This window comes from Salvelinus fontinalis, chromosome 26, assembly GCF_029448725.1.
Source record: "Salvelinus fontinalis isolate EN_2023a chromosome 26, ASM2944872v1, whole genome shotgun sequence".
In the NCBI taxonomy this organism is placed as follows: Eukaryota; Metazoa; Chordata; class Actinopteri; order Salmoniformes; family Salmonidae; genus Salvelinus; species Salvelinus fontinalis.
This window is the reverse complement of record NC_074690.1, coordinates 31,893,126-31,909,307: the sequence shown is the minus strand read 5'-3', so window position 1 is coordinate 31,909,307 and position 16,182 is coordinate 31,893,126. Positions and strand designations below refer to the sequence as shown.

The window sequence follows — 16,182 nt, the reverse complement described above, 5'->3', positions numbered from 1 at the left end:
TTAGTGGAGTGAACCAGCCCATGTTGTTTAATGTGTGCTTTGAGCAGCGAAACAACAATTGACCATAAAAGTACAAATGGGAAAGTCACTGGCAGTGTGTGGGCTGGGGTTTTAAAACACGGGCATCTAGGTGGATCTGGGTTCAATCTGTTCCCGTTCATCGCAGGCCATTGTTGTTTAGCTGAGCGCCGTTGCCAGATTTGCCCAAGGCCCATCCGGTAACACTCCGCTCTGATCCTCCAGGGCCTGGTATGGCCACAGCTGGTGGATTGTGTGTTTGCACGTCTGGCACCCTGGGCCCATGTTGTGTGCATTGGGCTGTAGAGACTGAAGGATGAGCCCTGGCCCTGGTTGGGCCCCCTGAGACCCTCCTCCCCATATCCCCCACCCCCCTCTAGTTGGCCCCATGCCTAGACCCATACTTCACGGGACAGGGGAACTTTGACAGAGCACAGGCCCAACCCCATGGAGAGTGCACAAGGTTTTTATTGACGTGCAGTTCAGGAGATGGGCAGCTCCGCTCCAAATTGGCTCTGTCGATATCTGAGTCAGCGGATCGTTGTGCAGCAAATGAGCGGTAGGGCAGGTTCAGCGTCTGAACCAACGCCAGCTATTTCAGCTATCAACTGCCTCGTCGGTCCAAGGTAATCTAACGTCTGTAGGAAGACGTGCCACACATTCTAATGTGATGGGGGAATGGAGACACACGCCATTGTCATGGGCAATATCTCACTTTATGTATTAGTTATGACAAATATAGGAGATTTTTATTCTAGGAGAGATGGAGTCAAATTGAAGTGGACAAAAAAAAACGGATTTTAACAGATTTTTATTCTACTCATCCACAATAATCAGAATAATGTCGTCGGTGGTTATGTAGTGGGTTGCCATGGTGATAACGAAGGGACGTATGTAAAGGTTGATATGGTGACATCTCTGTAATGACCACTTTTTGTGGTCCAATTGAATGCTACTCGTATTGTTTATTATTTGATTTTGATTAGGAAATGAGTCTGTTTCCACGCTTGGCTATTCTTACATTTGTCACTTAATCTGTACATTAGCCTATATGCTTCTTCGTGTATTGCACTTTCCCTTATCAACCTAGCACTGCACTACACATTCATTTGCCCAAACCAAGTCGCCCAGAAATTAATTTGTGTGTAAGCCAATCAAAAAGAGCCAAGCTTGCCATGTTCAAAGTGCAAGACCTCTCCTGTGCAATTAGGCCCCCCACTGGCCGTCCAATTTATGCCTGATGGGTCTAGATCACACATTATATTGCTTCTCGTACGAGCCGTGAAAGTCACAGGCAGGAGCCTTTGACACAAATGTGTTGGAGCTAAATGAAATGGGGAAGGAGGAGAAAAGAAAAGGAATAGACTGGATCCCTCTCTGCTGTTGGTGCTCTGATTATTCACTTCTGACTGTCTTATTTGGGGTGTTTTCTTGTTTCTTTCTCCATAGAAGAGGGTCTGAACCATGAGTGTAAGCTCTGCAGTCAGTCATTCGACTCGCCAGCCAAACTCCAATGCCACCTGATCGAGCACAGCTTCGAGGGCATGGGCGGCACCTTCAAGTGTCCTGTCTGCTTCACAGGTGAGTGTGTGTGTGTGTGTGTGTGTGTGTGTGTGTGTGTGTGTGTGTGTGTGTGTGTGTGTGTGTGTGTGTGTGTGTGTGTGTGTGTGTGTGTGTGTGTGTGTGTGTGTGTGTGTGTGTGTGTGTGTGTGTGTGTGTGTACGTGCGCATGTGCATGTATGCAAAGCCATGTTTCCATAAAGCTCATTATTTGTCTGAAATGGCAAATGGTTTTCTAAAGGAGTGGGGAAAGGTCGGAGAGGCAGGGCAGCCAAAGCTGAGAGCAGTTTACTGCAGGCCCTTTTTTATTTACTCAAATTGCCTCCAGACTGACACCTACAGACTGTCATGAGCAGAAACAGAGAGAGAGAGAGAGAGAGAGAGAGAGAGAGAGAGAGAGAGAGAGAGTGTGTGTGTGTGTGAAGTGAAGGAGGGAGAATGAAGTGCTAATTGTGGATGTCGGTGGTGCTGATAGCTGTAATGATCTCATCTGTCTGTGTGCGAGGAGGTGGAAGGACCATGCAGGACTCCCCCGGAGAGGATAACGCCCTCCTTTAGTATCAACAGGGTTAACTATCTCTATAATGAAATCTACAAAGTCGTTAACTTGTCTTCCAGCTCCTTGCCACTCTTTCTCCCCCCTCTCTCAGCTCTTTAGCTGTACTCTTTCTCCCCCCTCTCACAGCTCCTTGCCACTCTTTCTCCCCCCTCTCAGCTCTTTAGCTGTACTCTTTCTCCCCCCTCTCTCAGCTCTTTAGCTGTACTCTTTCTCCCCCCTCTCTCAGCTCTTTAGCTGTACTCTTTCTCCCCCCTCTCTCAGCTCTTTAGCTGTACTCTTTCTCCCCCCTCTCTCAGCTCTTTAGCTGTACTCTTTCTCCCCCCTCTCAGCTCTTTAGCTGTACTCTTTCTCCCCCCTCTCTCAGCTCTTTAGCTGTACTCTTTCTCCCCCCTCTCTCAGCTCTTTAGCTGTACTCTTTCTCCCCCCTCTCTCAGCTCTTTAGCTGTACTCTTTCTCCCCCCTCTCTCAGCTCTTTAGCTGTACTCTTTCTCCCCCCTCTCTCAGCTCTTTAGCTACAGTGGCTTGCGAAAGTATTCATCCCCCTTGGCATTTTTCCTATTTTGTTGCCTAACAACCTGGAATTTAAATGTATTTTTGGGGGGTTTGTATCATTTGATTTACACAACATGCCTACCACTTTTAAGATACAAAATAATTCTTATTGTGAAACAATTAAGAAATAAGACAAAGAAACTGAAATCTTGAGCCTGCATAACTATTCACCCCCCCAAAGGCAATACTTTGTCGAGGCACCTTTTGCAGCAAATACAGCTGCAAGTCTCTTGGGGTCTGTCTCTATAAGCTTGACACATCTAGCCACTGGGATTTTTGCCCGTTCTTCAAGTTAAAACGTCTCCAGCTCATTCAAGTCGGATGGGTTCCGCTGGTGTACAGCAATCTTTAAGTCATACCACAGATTCTCAATTGGATTGAGGTCTGGGCTTTGACTAGGCCATTCCAAGACATTTAAATGTTTCCCCTTAAACCACTCGAGTGTTGCTTTAGCAGATGCTTAGGGTCATTGTCCTGCTGGAAGGTGAACCTCAGTCCTAGTCTCAAATCTCTGGAAGACTGAAACAGGTTTCCCTCAAGAATTTCCCTGTATTTAGCGCCATCCATCATTCCTTCAATTCTGACCAGTTTCCCAGTCCCTGCCGATGAAAAACACCCCCACAGCATGATGCTGCCACCACCATGCTTCACTGTGGGGATGGTGTTGTCAGGGTAATGAGAGGTGTTGGGTTTGCACCAGACATAGTGTTTTTCTTGATGGCCAAAAAGCAAAACTTTAGTATCATCTGACCAGAGTACCTTCTCCATATGTTTGGGGAGTCTCCCACATGCCTTTTGGTGAACACCAAATGTGTTTGCTTATTTTTTTCATGAAGCAATGGCTTTTTTTCTGGCCACTCTTCCGTAAAGCCCAGCTCTGTGGAGTGTACGTCTTAAAGTGATCCTATGGACAGATACTCCAATCTCCACTGTGGAGCTTTGCAGCTCCTTCGGGGTTATCTTTGGTCTCTTTGTTGCCTCTCTGATTAACGCCCTCCTTGCCTGGTACGTGAGTTTTGGTGGGTGGCCCTCTCTTGGAAGGTTTGTTGTGGTGCCATATTCTTTAAAAAATGTAATAATGGATTTAATGGTGCTCCGTGTATTTTTTATAACCCAACCCTGATCTGTACTTCTCCACAACTTTGTCCCTGACCTGTTTGGAGAGCTGCTTGGTCTTCATGGTGCCACTTGCTTGGTGGTGCCCCTTGCTTAGTGGTGTTGCAGACTCTGGGGCCTTTCAGAACAGGTGTATATATACTGAGATCATGTGACAGATCATGTGACACTTAGATTGCACACAGGTGGACTTTATTTAACTAATTATGTGACTTCTGAAGGTAATTGGTTGCACCACATCTTATTTAGGGGCTTCATAGCAAGGGGTGAATACATATGCACGCACCACTTTTCCGTTTTAAATTTTTTATTTATTTTTTGAAACAGGTCCTTTTTTTCATTTCACTCCACCAATTTGGACTATTTTGTGTATGTGAATACTTTTGCAAGGCACTGTGTACTCTTTCTCCCCCCTCTCTCAGCTCTTTAGCTGTACTCTTTCTCCCCCCTCTCTCACCTCTTTAGCTGTACTCTTTCTCCCCCCTCTCTCAGCTCTTTAGCTGTACTCTTTCTCCCCCCCTCTCTCTCAGTTCTTTAGCTGTACTCTTTCTCCCCCCTCTCTCAGCTCTTTAGCTGTACTCTTTCTCCCCCCTCTCTCAGCTCTTTAGCTGTACTCTTTCTCCCCCCTCTCTCAGCTCTTTAGCTGTACTCTTTCTCCCCCCTCTCTCAGCTCTTTAGCTCTACTCTTTCTCCCCCCTCTCTCAGCTCTTTAGCTGTACTCTTTCTCCCCCCTCTCTCAGCTCTTTAGCTGTACTCTTTCTCCCCCCTCTCTCAGTTCTTTAGCTGTACTCTTTCTCCCCCCTCTCTCAGTTCTTTAGCTGTACTCTTTCTCCCCCCTCTCTCAGCTCTTTAGCTGTACTCTTTCTCCCCCCTCTCTCAGCTCTTTAGCTGTACTCTTTCTCCCCCCTCTCTCAGCTCTTTAGCTGTACTCTTTCTCCCCCCTCTCTCAGCTCTTTAGCTGTACTCTTTCTCCCCCCTCTCTCAGCTCTTTAGCTCTACTCTTTCTCCTCCCTCTCTCAGCTCTTTAGCTGTACTCTTTCTCCCCCCTCTCTCAGTTCTTTAGCTGTACTCTTTTTCCCCCCTCTCTCAGCTCTTTAGCTCTACTCTTTCTTTTCACTATTTTCCATTCCTCAGCTGTTTACTCACTTCACTCGTTTTTAGCTTTGTGTTATCATAATTGTTTCATGACTTGTTCCATCATGTAATGTTTTGGAAGTCTCATGGTTTTACTGGTTTCATCTTTTCCCTCCTCCTCTCTTCTTCTTTCGGTCTCCAGCTCTTCTCTTGTCCTATTGTTCAGCAGATCCTCACTTAGGGTTCTTTCTCTCTCTTTTCCTCAGTCTTCTCCACCCCTCCTCTCATCCCCCTCTTCTCTCATTGCTGTTTGGCCTTATCTCTCTTTTAGCAGGAGCTTATTGATATTTCCCTCCCCCCCCTCCTCCTTCCTCCCCCCACCAGGGTCGTTACGTTTAATATACAGAGCACACTTTCATCATATGAGCCTTTCTTCACCTGTAGCTTTGACAGACAGGTCGCCCCTTCTCCCTCTGCGTCCATATCGATCCCGGTGGCGGGTGCAGGAGAGGAAGGAAAGCAGAGAGAGAGAGAGAGTGAGAGAGCACCCTCAGGACAGTGGTGGTAGAGCAGACACACAGAGGTGGGGAACTAGGATAGATGGAGGAGGGAAGTGGTGGACCATGGGGAGTATAGAGGGAGAGACTGAAAGGCCTGCTTCTGTGGAGGGAGGGAGGGAGGGAGGGAGGGAGGGAGGGAGGGAGGGAGGGAGGGAGGGAGGGAGGGAGGGAGGGAGGGAGGGAGGGAGGGAGCACAATGAGTTGGAGGCGGTTTGTCGGTGAGACCCAGTCTGTCCTTGAAAACGTTTATCCCACTTAAAAGTCTGTATCTAAATGATCTATTTCCAGTCTACCCGGTGAGCCATGTCTATGTGGGAGGGTCCAAGTGACTGTCAGTTGTTCCTCTGAGTTAATTACACTGTAGTCTGGTGGCGGTAGAGAATGGACAGAACGGACAGAACGGGCAGGCCATAAAGGAGCTGGAAGAAAAACATAGATAGAAAGGAAGAAGAAAACTTTGGGGAAAGCTACAGTGCAGCTCTGCAAATTGCAAGTTGTGAATGTAAGATGAAGGGAGAGAAGAGAAGGAGAAGAGAGCTGGGGAACGGGAGGAGAGGAGAGGGGTCCATAAGCCCCTGGATGATGAGAGACAGCGAGAGAGAGTGAGGCTGACTCTCCCAGGAAAGCTTTGACAGGTTTCAGAAGTGAGGGAGCCTGCAGCTAGAAGTGTCTGCTCTGCCTGCACCCTTAGGAGCGGCTGCGAGGGGTTGCCAGGGAAAATGTGATTGGGAATATTATGAGGGTTAAGACAAAGAAAACAGAAGAAAGTGTTCAGGATGAATGTGTTTCCCCCCCTTATGTCACAGCAGGTAACTGAAAGTCACAAAACTCCAGGATGATCTTTGTCTTTTTCTGACAATAGCAAGTTTATGACAAATAGGTATATTAATTAGCTGGTCCTCCATGAACTGCCAGTCTCTTCTGTAACGATTTTAGAATTATTATTATTATTATTTTTTTAATACATATACAAATATTTAAAAAGCATCACAAAATGAAGTTAATTACCAACAATAAAATAACATCAGTCTCAGAGCACTCACTTCTGTTGCGGCAAATTTAAATGTGTATTATCATGAACTCCTGGGTGTGAAATGAAAAGAGAAGTAAATAGAACAGATAAATACATAAAAGAAAAAGATAAAACAGGATCAACTTTTCCCCTTTACAAACAGCTTAGCATTGGTGTTGTATGTGTAGAGAGGGAGAGAGAGATAGCCTGCAGAGAGCATCATCCACCCTGCCAAAATAAAGATGAGCTGGGGCCTGTGCTGGGGCCTGTAGTAAAGCAGACGTCTGCCATGGCGGAGGCCCCTGAGATCTAATCAGAGTGCTTAATATCCCCCACAGCCAGGAGACCTTGGCCCCTCCGCCCCGCCGCCCAGCCCAGACTGGCCCCAGCCCTGCTCAGCCTCATTCACTCAGTCGGCCTAGACTCACACAGCCAGAAAAGACCACAAAGTTGGATTCCTCGTATTCGCGCACTCTCTCTCTCTCTTTCTCTCACTCGCGCACACACTTGTTTTTTCACTCGCTCTCCCTGTCTTTCACTGTCTCTATCATTCACTCTCTCTTTCTTGCTCTCTCCGTCTCTCTCACTCTCTCTCGACAGACACTCTGCCTGCAATGCTTTCAGCTTTCATTGTACACTTATGCAGGATGCCGGTGAATGAATGCTGAGTTATGCATTGATGCCCTAGCTGTGCCAAGCTGATGCAACTTGTGTCTTGTTCAGGGCCGCGGGAAAACGTGTGGTGAGGCGGCATTTGCCACATCACTTTTTAATCAGGTGTGGCAGCGCCATACCACTTTTGATTTAGTTTAATATAATATATTGAGTGTTGAAAGAGGGCATAGTGCTGTTTTTTAGACTAATTTGCCTCATGATTTGTCAACTTGTGCCCAATTTCTCTGTCATTCACATCGAAGTGTTGCTGCAGGCTTTCTGCGTGTGTTGACCAATCAGATTCACGGAAATTGCAGGTCGCGTGGGCCGGGCACAACACACAAAGCTCAAGGTGTGCTCTCCACTTCCCTCCGGTATTTATTTAGCATGAAAACACTTCACTCCCGACAGACAAACTCTCACGTAAGTGTAGCAGCCATTACACATAAACATTATCGATCTTGCATGCTGTATTGCATGGAAACAATAGTATTTTTCAGTCTAATCAACTGTAGGCTACTAACAACAGTAGCTGTATAGGCAGATTGGTTGTGCACAATTATGCTGCAAAAAAGATAGGGTTGATTATTAGATTATTGACAACATGTAAATTATATTTTTCTCCAATGTTTATTGATAACATAAATACATTTGCAAAATGAGCACTTGTTGTCTCTCGAATAAGTAATTACACTTGTTGGCTAGCTAAATAGCAATTCAATTTAAGGGGCATATTAGCGTTGACATGAAATCAAAAACACCTCAAAACAAACTTTATCTCACTAGGCTACCTTGACTTTTTCTATCCAACTGGAAATGAATCAATAAACACAATAGCTGACAGACTGTGAGTTCATGTTTTATCAAGCCTACAGTTGCATAGGGCAGGAGGAGTACACGGTGCAAACCTGCAAAAAGCTAACTCAGCCCTGTGAGTTTTATTGTCCAATCCTGTTGCTTTCTCCATGTCTGTGTATAGGAAACCTCCCTAGACCTCCTTTAAAAATATAATTCATATTAACAAGTACAGTGGGGCAAAAAGGTATTTAGTCAGCCACCAATTGTGCAACTTCTCCCACTTAAAAAGATGAGAGAGGCCTGTAATTTTCATCATAGGTACACTTCAACTATGACAGACAAAATGAGAAAAAAAATCCAGAAAATCACATTGTAGGATTTTTTATGAATTTATTTGCAAATTATGGTGGAAAATAAGTATTTGGTCACCTACAAACAAGCAAGATTTCTGGCTCTCACAGACCTGTAACTTCTTCTTTAAGAGGCTCCTCTGTCCTCCACTCGTTACCTGTATTAATGGCACATGTTTGAACTTGTTATCAGTATAAAAGACACCTGTCCACAACCTCAAACAGTCACACTCCAAACTCCACTATGGCCAAGACCAAAGAGCTGTCAAAGGACACCAGAAACAAAATTGTAGACCTGCTCCAGGCTGGGAAGACTGAATCTGCAATAGGTAAGCAGCTTGGTTTGAAGAAATCAACTGTGGGAGCAATTATTAGGAAATGGAAGACATACAAGACCACTGATAATCTCCCTCGATCTAGGGCTACACGCAAGATCTCACCCCGTGGGGTCAAAATGATCACAAGAACGGTGAGCAAAAATCCCAGAACCACACAGGGGGGACCTAGTGAATGGCCTGCAGAGAGCTGGGACCAAAGTAACAAAGCCTACCATCAGTAACACACTACGCTGCCAGGGACTCAAATCCTGCAGTGCCAGACGTGTCCCCCTGCTTAAGCCAGTACATGTCCAGGCCCGTCTGAAGTTTGCTAGAGAGCATTTGGATGATCCAGAAGAAGATTGGGAGAATGTCATATGGTCAGATGAAACCAAAATAGAACTTTTTGGTAAAAACTGAACTCGTCGTGTTTGGAGAACAAAGAATGCTGAGTTGCATCCAAAGAACACCATACCTACTGTGAAGCATGGGGGTGGAAACATCATGCTTTGGGGCTGTTTTTCTGCAAAGGGACCAGGACGACTTATCCGTGTAAAGGAAAGAATGAATGGGGCCATGTATCGTGAGATTTTGAGTGAAAACCTCCTTCCATCAGCAAGGGCATTGAAGATGAAACGTGGCTGGGTCTTTCAGCATGACAATGATCCCAAACACACCGCCCGGGCAACGAAGGAGTGGCTTCGTAAGAAGCATTTCAAGGTCCTGGAGTGGCCTAGCCAGTCTCCAGATCTCAACCCCATAGAAAATCTTTGGAGGGAGTTGAAAGTCCATGTTGCCCAGCAACAGCCCCAAAACATCACTGCTCTAGAGGAGATCTGCATGGAGGAATGGGCCAAAATACCAACAACAGTGTGTGAAAACCTTGTGAAGACTTACAGAAAACGTTTGACCTCTGTCATTGCCAACAAAGGGTATATAACAAAATATTGAGATAAACTTTTGTTATTGACCAAATACTTATTTTCCACCATAATTTGCAAATAAATTCATAAAAAATCCTACAATGTGATTTTCTGGATTTTTTTTTCTAATTTTGTCTGTCATAGTTGAAGTGTACATATGATGAAATTTACAGGCCTCTCTCATCTTTTTAAGTGGGAGAACTTGCACAATTGGTGGCTGACTAAATACTTTTTTTGCCCCACTGTACATGGTTGCTGCAGCTCGACATCCTTCCCAAGGCCAGGAGTTTTTCCAGGAGTTTTTTATAAACCATGTCACCTGATTGGAAAAACTCTGGTCCCATCATACCCCATATTCAACCTTTTTACAACAGATTAATTATGTCATACCGTATAAGGTCCGGGGTTTTACCTGGTTAGGTTACTAGATCAGGAAAAACTACGGGCCCCGACATGTTTTGTTTGGCCACACCACTCTGGGAGCTGTGGTGCCACCTCTGATCTTCTTTGTAGTGGAATTAAAAGACATGTAACCATTGTGACATGAGGAGTAGGAGCTCACCTGACAACTCCTTGGTGTGCTGTACTGTACTCTAGGTACATTGCCTTCAGAAAGTATTCATACCCCTTGACTTATTCCACATTTTGTTATGTTTCAGACTGAATTCAAAATGGATTGAATAGATTTTTATCCTCACCCATCTACATACAACATCCCAGTGTAGATTTGGCCTTGTGTTTTAGGTTATTGTCCTTCTGAAAGGTGAGTTCATCTCCCAGTGTCTGGTGGAAAGCAGACTGAACCAGGTTTTCCTCTAGGCTGTTGCCTGTGTTTTAGGTTATTGTCCTGCTGAAAGGTGAGTTCATCTCCCAGTGTCTGGTGGAAAGCAGACTGAACCAGGTTTTCCTCTAGGCTGTTGCCTGTGTTTTAGGTTATTGTCCTTCTGAAAGGTGAGTTCATCTCCCAGTGTCTGGTGGAAAGCAGACTGAACCAGGTTTCCCTCTAGGATGTTGCCTGTGTTTTAGGTTATTGTCCTTCTGAATGGTGAGTTCATCTCCCAGTGTCTGGTGGAAAGCAGACTGAACCAGGTTTTCCTCTAGGATGTTGCCTGTGTTTTAGGTTATTGTCCTTCTGAAAGGTGAGTTCATCTCCCAGTGTCTGGCGGAAAGCAGACTGAACCAGGTTTTCCTCTAGGATTTTGCCTGTGCTTCATCTCCCAGTGTCTGGCGGAAAGCAGACTGAACCAGGTTTTCCTCTAGGATTTTGCCTGTGCTTCATCTCCCAGTGTCTGGCGGAAAGCAGACTGAACCAGGTTTTCCTCTAGGATTTTGCCTGTGCTTCATCTCCCGGTGTCTGGCGGAAAGCAGACTGAACCAGGTTTTCCTCTAGGATTTTGCCTGTGCTTCATCTCCCAGTGTCTGGCGGAAAGCAGACTGAACCAGGTTTTCCTCTAGAATTTTGCCTGTGCTTAGCTCCATTCTGTTTATTTTGATCCAGTCCCTCCAACGATTACAGCATACCCATAACATGATGCAGCCACCACAATGCTTTAAAATATGGAGAGTGGTACTCAGTAACGTGTTGTACTGGATTTGCCACAAACATAACACTTTCTATTCAGGGCAAAAATTGCATTGCTTAGCAATTATTTTTTTCAGTATTACTTTTTTTTACGTTTCTTGTTGCAGACAGGAAGCATGTTTTAGAATATTTATTTTCTGTACAGGCTTCCTTCTTTTCACTCTGTCAATTAGGTTTGTATTGTGGCGTAACCACAATGTTGGTGATCCATCCTCAGTTTTCTCCTATCACAGCATTAAACTCTGTAACTGTTTTACAGTCACAATTGGCCTCATAGTGAAATCCCTGAGCGTTTTCCTTCCTCTCCGGCAACTGAGTTACGAAGGACACCTGTATCTTTGTAGTGACTGGGTGTATTGATACACCATCCAAGGTGTAATTAATAACTTCACCATGCTCAAAGGGATATTCAATGTCTGTGATTAAGTGTTTTACCCATCTACCAATAGGTGCCCTTCTTTGCGAGGCATTGGAAAACCTCCCTGGTTTTTGTGGTTGAATCTGTGTTTGAAATTCACTGCTCGACTGAGAGACCTTACAGATAATTGTATGTATGGGGTATAGAGATTAGGTAGTTATTCAAAAATAATGTTAAACACTATTATTGCACACAGAGTGAGTCCATGCAACTTATTATGTGACTTGTTAAGCACATTTTTACTCCTGAACTTATTTAGGCTTGACATAACAAAGAGGTTGAATACTTATTGACTCAAGACATTTCAACTTTCCATTTTGTATTAATTTGTAAAAGTTTCGAAATGTAGAAAAAGTCAAGGGGTGTAAATACTTTCTGAGGGCACTGGCCAAAAGTCGTGGCCAAAAGTTTTGAGAATGACACAAATATTCATTTTCACAAAGTCTGTTGCCTCAGTTTGTATGATGGCAATTTGCATATACTCCAAATTGTTATGAAGAGTGGCAAAGGCAAAGTCCCACTTTGCCATGCAAATGAACTGAATCCCCTCCAAAAATTCCACTGCATTTCAGCCCTGCCACAAAAGGACCAGCTGACATCATGTCAGTGATTCTCTCGTTAACTTCTTACGGCTGAGAGTCCGTTAACGGGATCGGTATGACAACAGCCAGTGAAAGTGCAGGGCGCCAAATTCAAACAGAAATCTCATAATTAAAATTCCTCAAACATACAAGTATTTTACACCATTTTAAAGATAAAATCTCAGTTTACATTGGCGTGTTATGTTCAGTAATGTTTTTCTGAGTTGATGGTGATTTTGCAGAGAGCCACATCAATTTACAAAATACTCATAATAAACATTGATAAAAGATACAAGTGTTATGCATGGAACTTTAGATAAACTTCTCCTTAACACAGGTGTGAGTGTTGACGAGGACGAGGCTGGAGATCACTCTGTCATGCTGATTGAGTTCGAATAACAGACTGGAAGCTTCAAAAGGAGGGTGGTGCTTGGAATCATTGTTCTTCCTCTGTCAACCATGGTTACCTGCAAGGAAACACATGCCATCATCATTGCTTTGCACAAAAAGGGCTTCACATGCAAGGATATTGCTGCCAGTAAGATTGCACCTAAATCAACCATTTATTGGATCATCAAGAACTTCAAGGAGAGCGGTTCAATTGGTGTGAAGAAGGCTTCAGGGTGCCCAAGAAAGTCCAGCAATCGCCAGGACCGTGTCCTAAAGTTCATTCAGCTGCGGGATCGGGGCACCACCAGTACAGAGCTTGCTTAGGAATGGCAGCAGGCAGGTGTGAGTGCATCTGCACGCACAGTGAGGCGAAGACTTTTGGAGGATGGCCTTGTGTCAAGAAGGGCAGCAAAGAAGCCACTTCTCTCCAGGAAAAACATCAGGGACAGACTGATATTATGCAAAAGGTACAGGGATTGGACTGCTGAGGACAGGGGTAAAGTAATTTTCTCTGATGAATCCCCTTTCCGATTGTTTGGGGTATCCAGAAAAAAGCTTGTCCGGAGAAGACAAGGTGAGCGCTACCATCAGTCCTGTGTCATGCCAACAGTAAAGCATCCTGAGACCATTCATGTGTGGGCTTGCTTCTCAGCCAAGGGAGTGGGCTCACTCACAATTATGCCTAAGAACACAGCAATGAATAAAGAATGGTACCAACACATCCTCCAAGAGCAACTTCTCCCAACCATCCAGGAACAGTTTGGTGATGAACAATGCCTTTTCCAGCATGATGGAGCACCTTGCCATAAGGCAAAAGTGATAACTAAGTGGCTCGGGGATCAAAACATCGATATTTTGGGTTCATGGCCAGGAAACTCCCCAGACCTTAATCCCATTGAGAACTTGTGGTCAATCCTCAAGAGGCGGGTGTACAAACAAAACCCCACAAATTCTGACAAACTCCAAGCATTGATTATGCAAGAATGCGCTGCCATCAGTCAGGATGTGGCCCAGAAGTTAATTGACAGCATGCCAGGGCGGATTGCAGAGGTCTTGAAAAATATTGACTCTTTGCATCAACTTCATGTAATTGTCAATAAAAGCCTTTGACACTTATGAAATGCTTGTAATTATACTTCACTATTCCATAGTAACATCTGACAAAAATATCTAAAGACACTGAAGCAGCAAACTTTGTGAAAATTAATATTTGTGTCATTCTCAAAACTTTTGGCCACGACTGTAGATGTACTGTAGGATTTGCAACCCATGCTCCAGATGAAAATGTGTCCAGGGCACAACTTTTGCAGGCGAGAGAAAACATGCTGTCTCGTCTTGTTTTGCTGTAGTCTCTGCCTCCCAGTCCAAGACAAGATGACAACACACTGTTGTTGGTTTGACATGTTTCTATGCAGAGCAAACAGACAAAACAACACTATATATACCAAAGTATGTTGACAACCCTTCAAATTAGTGGATTCAGCTATTTCAGTAACACCTGTCAGGTGTCTAAAATCGAACACACAGCCATGCAATCTCCATAGACAACATTGGCAGTAGAATGGCCTTACTGAAGAGCTCAGGGACTTTCAACGTGACACCGTCATAGGATGCCACCCTTCCAACAAGTTAGTTCGTCAAATTTCGCCCTGCTAGAGCTGCCCCTGTCAACTGTAAGTGATGTTATTGTGAAGTTGAAACGTCTAGGAACAACAACGGCTCTGCCGCGAAGTGGTAGGCCACACAACTCGCAGAATGAGACCGCTGAGTGCTGAAGCGCGTAGCGTGTAAAAATGTCTGTCCTCGGTTGCAACACTCACTACTGAATTCCAAACTGCCTCTGGAAGCACGTCAGCACAAGAACTTTTCATCGGGAGCTTCATAAAATGGGCTTCCATGGCCGAGCAGCCACACACAAGGCTAAGATCACCATGCACAATGCCAAGCGTCGACTGGAGTGGTGTAAAGCTCGCTGCCATTGGACTCTGGAGCACTGAAAATGCGTTCTCTGGAGTCATTAATCACGCTTCACCATCTGGCAGTCTGATTGACCAATCTGGGTTTGGCGGATGCCAGGAGAACGCTACCTGCCCGAATGCATAGTGCCAACTGTAAAGTTTGTTGGAGAAGGAATAATGGTCTCGGGCTGATTTTTATGGTACTTATTTCCAGTGAAGGGAAATCTTAACGCTACAGCATACAATGACATTCTAGATGGTTCTGTGCTTCCAACTTTGTGGCAATAATTTAGAGAAAGCCCTTTCCTGTTTCAGCATGGCAATGCCCCCGTGCACAAAGTGAGGTCCATGCAGAAATTGTTTGTCGAGATCGGTGTGGAAGAACTTGACTGGCATGCACAGAGCCCTGACCTCAACTCCATCCAACACCTTTGCAATGAATTGGAACGCCGACTGCGAGCCAGGCCTAATCGCCCAACATCAGTGCCCGACCTCACTAATGCTCTTATGGCTGAATGGAAGCAATTCCCCACAGCAATGTTCCTACATCTAGTGGAAAGCCTTCGCAGAAGAGTGGAGGATGTTATAGCAGCAGAGGGGGGACCAAATCCATATGAATGCCCATGATTTGGGAATGAGTTGTTCGACGAGCAGATGTCCACATAGTGTATGTCTGCTTGCCTACTTTCTTTTTCCTAAAATATGTGAAAACACAAACAAAGCCGCAATCATTGTAGCCTCTAAGCACGAAGCTGTTATATATTTCCAGCTTTGGATGGCCTTGTGTTGTACTTAACCTTGGGATGAAACAAGGCTGTTGTGAATAGAACATCCAGCTAGAACACTCTGATTTCTTTTCAGAAGTGGGCTATAACCCATAATCATAGCCATAGCGTTGTTTGTTTGTTCATTAGTGTGAGTATGTTCATTTCTGTGTTCAACACTGTGTTTAGTTTAGTCGTGTTCCACGGACAGCTGTCACTGCGATATTAGTAGTCTGTGAGTGTCTGTCACTCTGGATGCGAAACGCTAGCTGCAGATATAAACTTTTATTTCTCAGGTCAGGAGCGTACGTGGCGGCCATCTGGGCGGCCGTCTGCCGTAGCTAAGTGAACCTCGGGCATATACAGCTCAATAATTAATATCAGCTCTCCCAGCTGATTTTGGGACATGTTGATGTTGCCGAGCGCCCCGTGCGCTGCAGTAGAGCTCCCGTCAGAGACGATATAGCTGCAGAAACCCCGAAGTGCTCTCAGATAGACACCTCACCTTTAGCGGCTGCTTTTCACTCCCCTCCCTGCGGCCCTCAGCCCAGGCAGCGCATGCATTAATACAAAAGTTATTTAGCCCCTTTAAGAAATTAAAATGAAGTCCAGCCCCACATGGTCACATTTCGGGAGCGTCCAGACCTCAGAGAGTAGACAGCCGTAACATGCGTCCTTATAGCACAGACTTCTGGGATAACAAATGGCATGTTTGAAGTGCTCTTCGGGAGAACACAGAGATAGAGAGACATACACACACACCCGCTCGCACACCAAGAGAGAGACGTACTCACACACACACACACACACACACGTCTCCCTAGTATACTGTACCAACGTGGACTATCTATGGCTTAATTAAAGCACAAATGTATGGTATAGATTTATATTTTGTAAGTGCGCGTGTGTTAGTGTGTGTGTTTATATCATAGGGACTGTAGTCTGAGTCTGCATAAATAAATAGTGCCTCTGCATGAATATTTATACTGTCAATAT

The 16,182-nt window shown here is 44.9% G+C and overlaps 1 protein-coding gene across 5 annotated transcripts in view; it reads left to right on the top strand.

The window, feature by feature from the left end:
- LOC129824120 (zinc finger protein 521-like) overlaps positions 1 to 16,182 on the top strand; it is a 152,146-nt gene that overhangs the window by 113,112 nt on the left and 22,852 nt on the right. For all 5 annotated transcript variants that reach the window (XM_055883476.1, XM_055883475.1, XM_055883472.1 and 2 more), the window contains one exon: positions 1,468 to 1,599. In XM_055883476.1, coding sequence (XP_055739451.1) covers positions 1,468 to 1,599 — 132 coding nt within the window. The remainder of the gene's footprint in view (positions 1 to 1,467; positions 1,600 to 16,182) is intronic.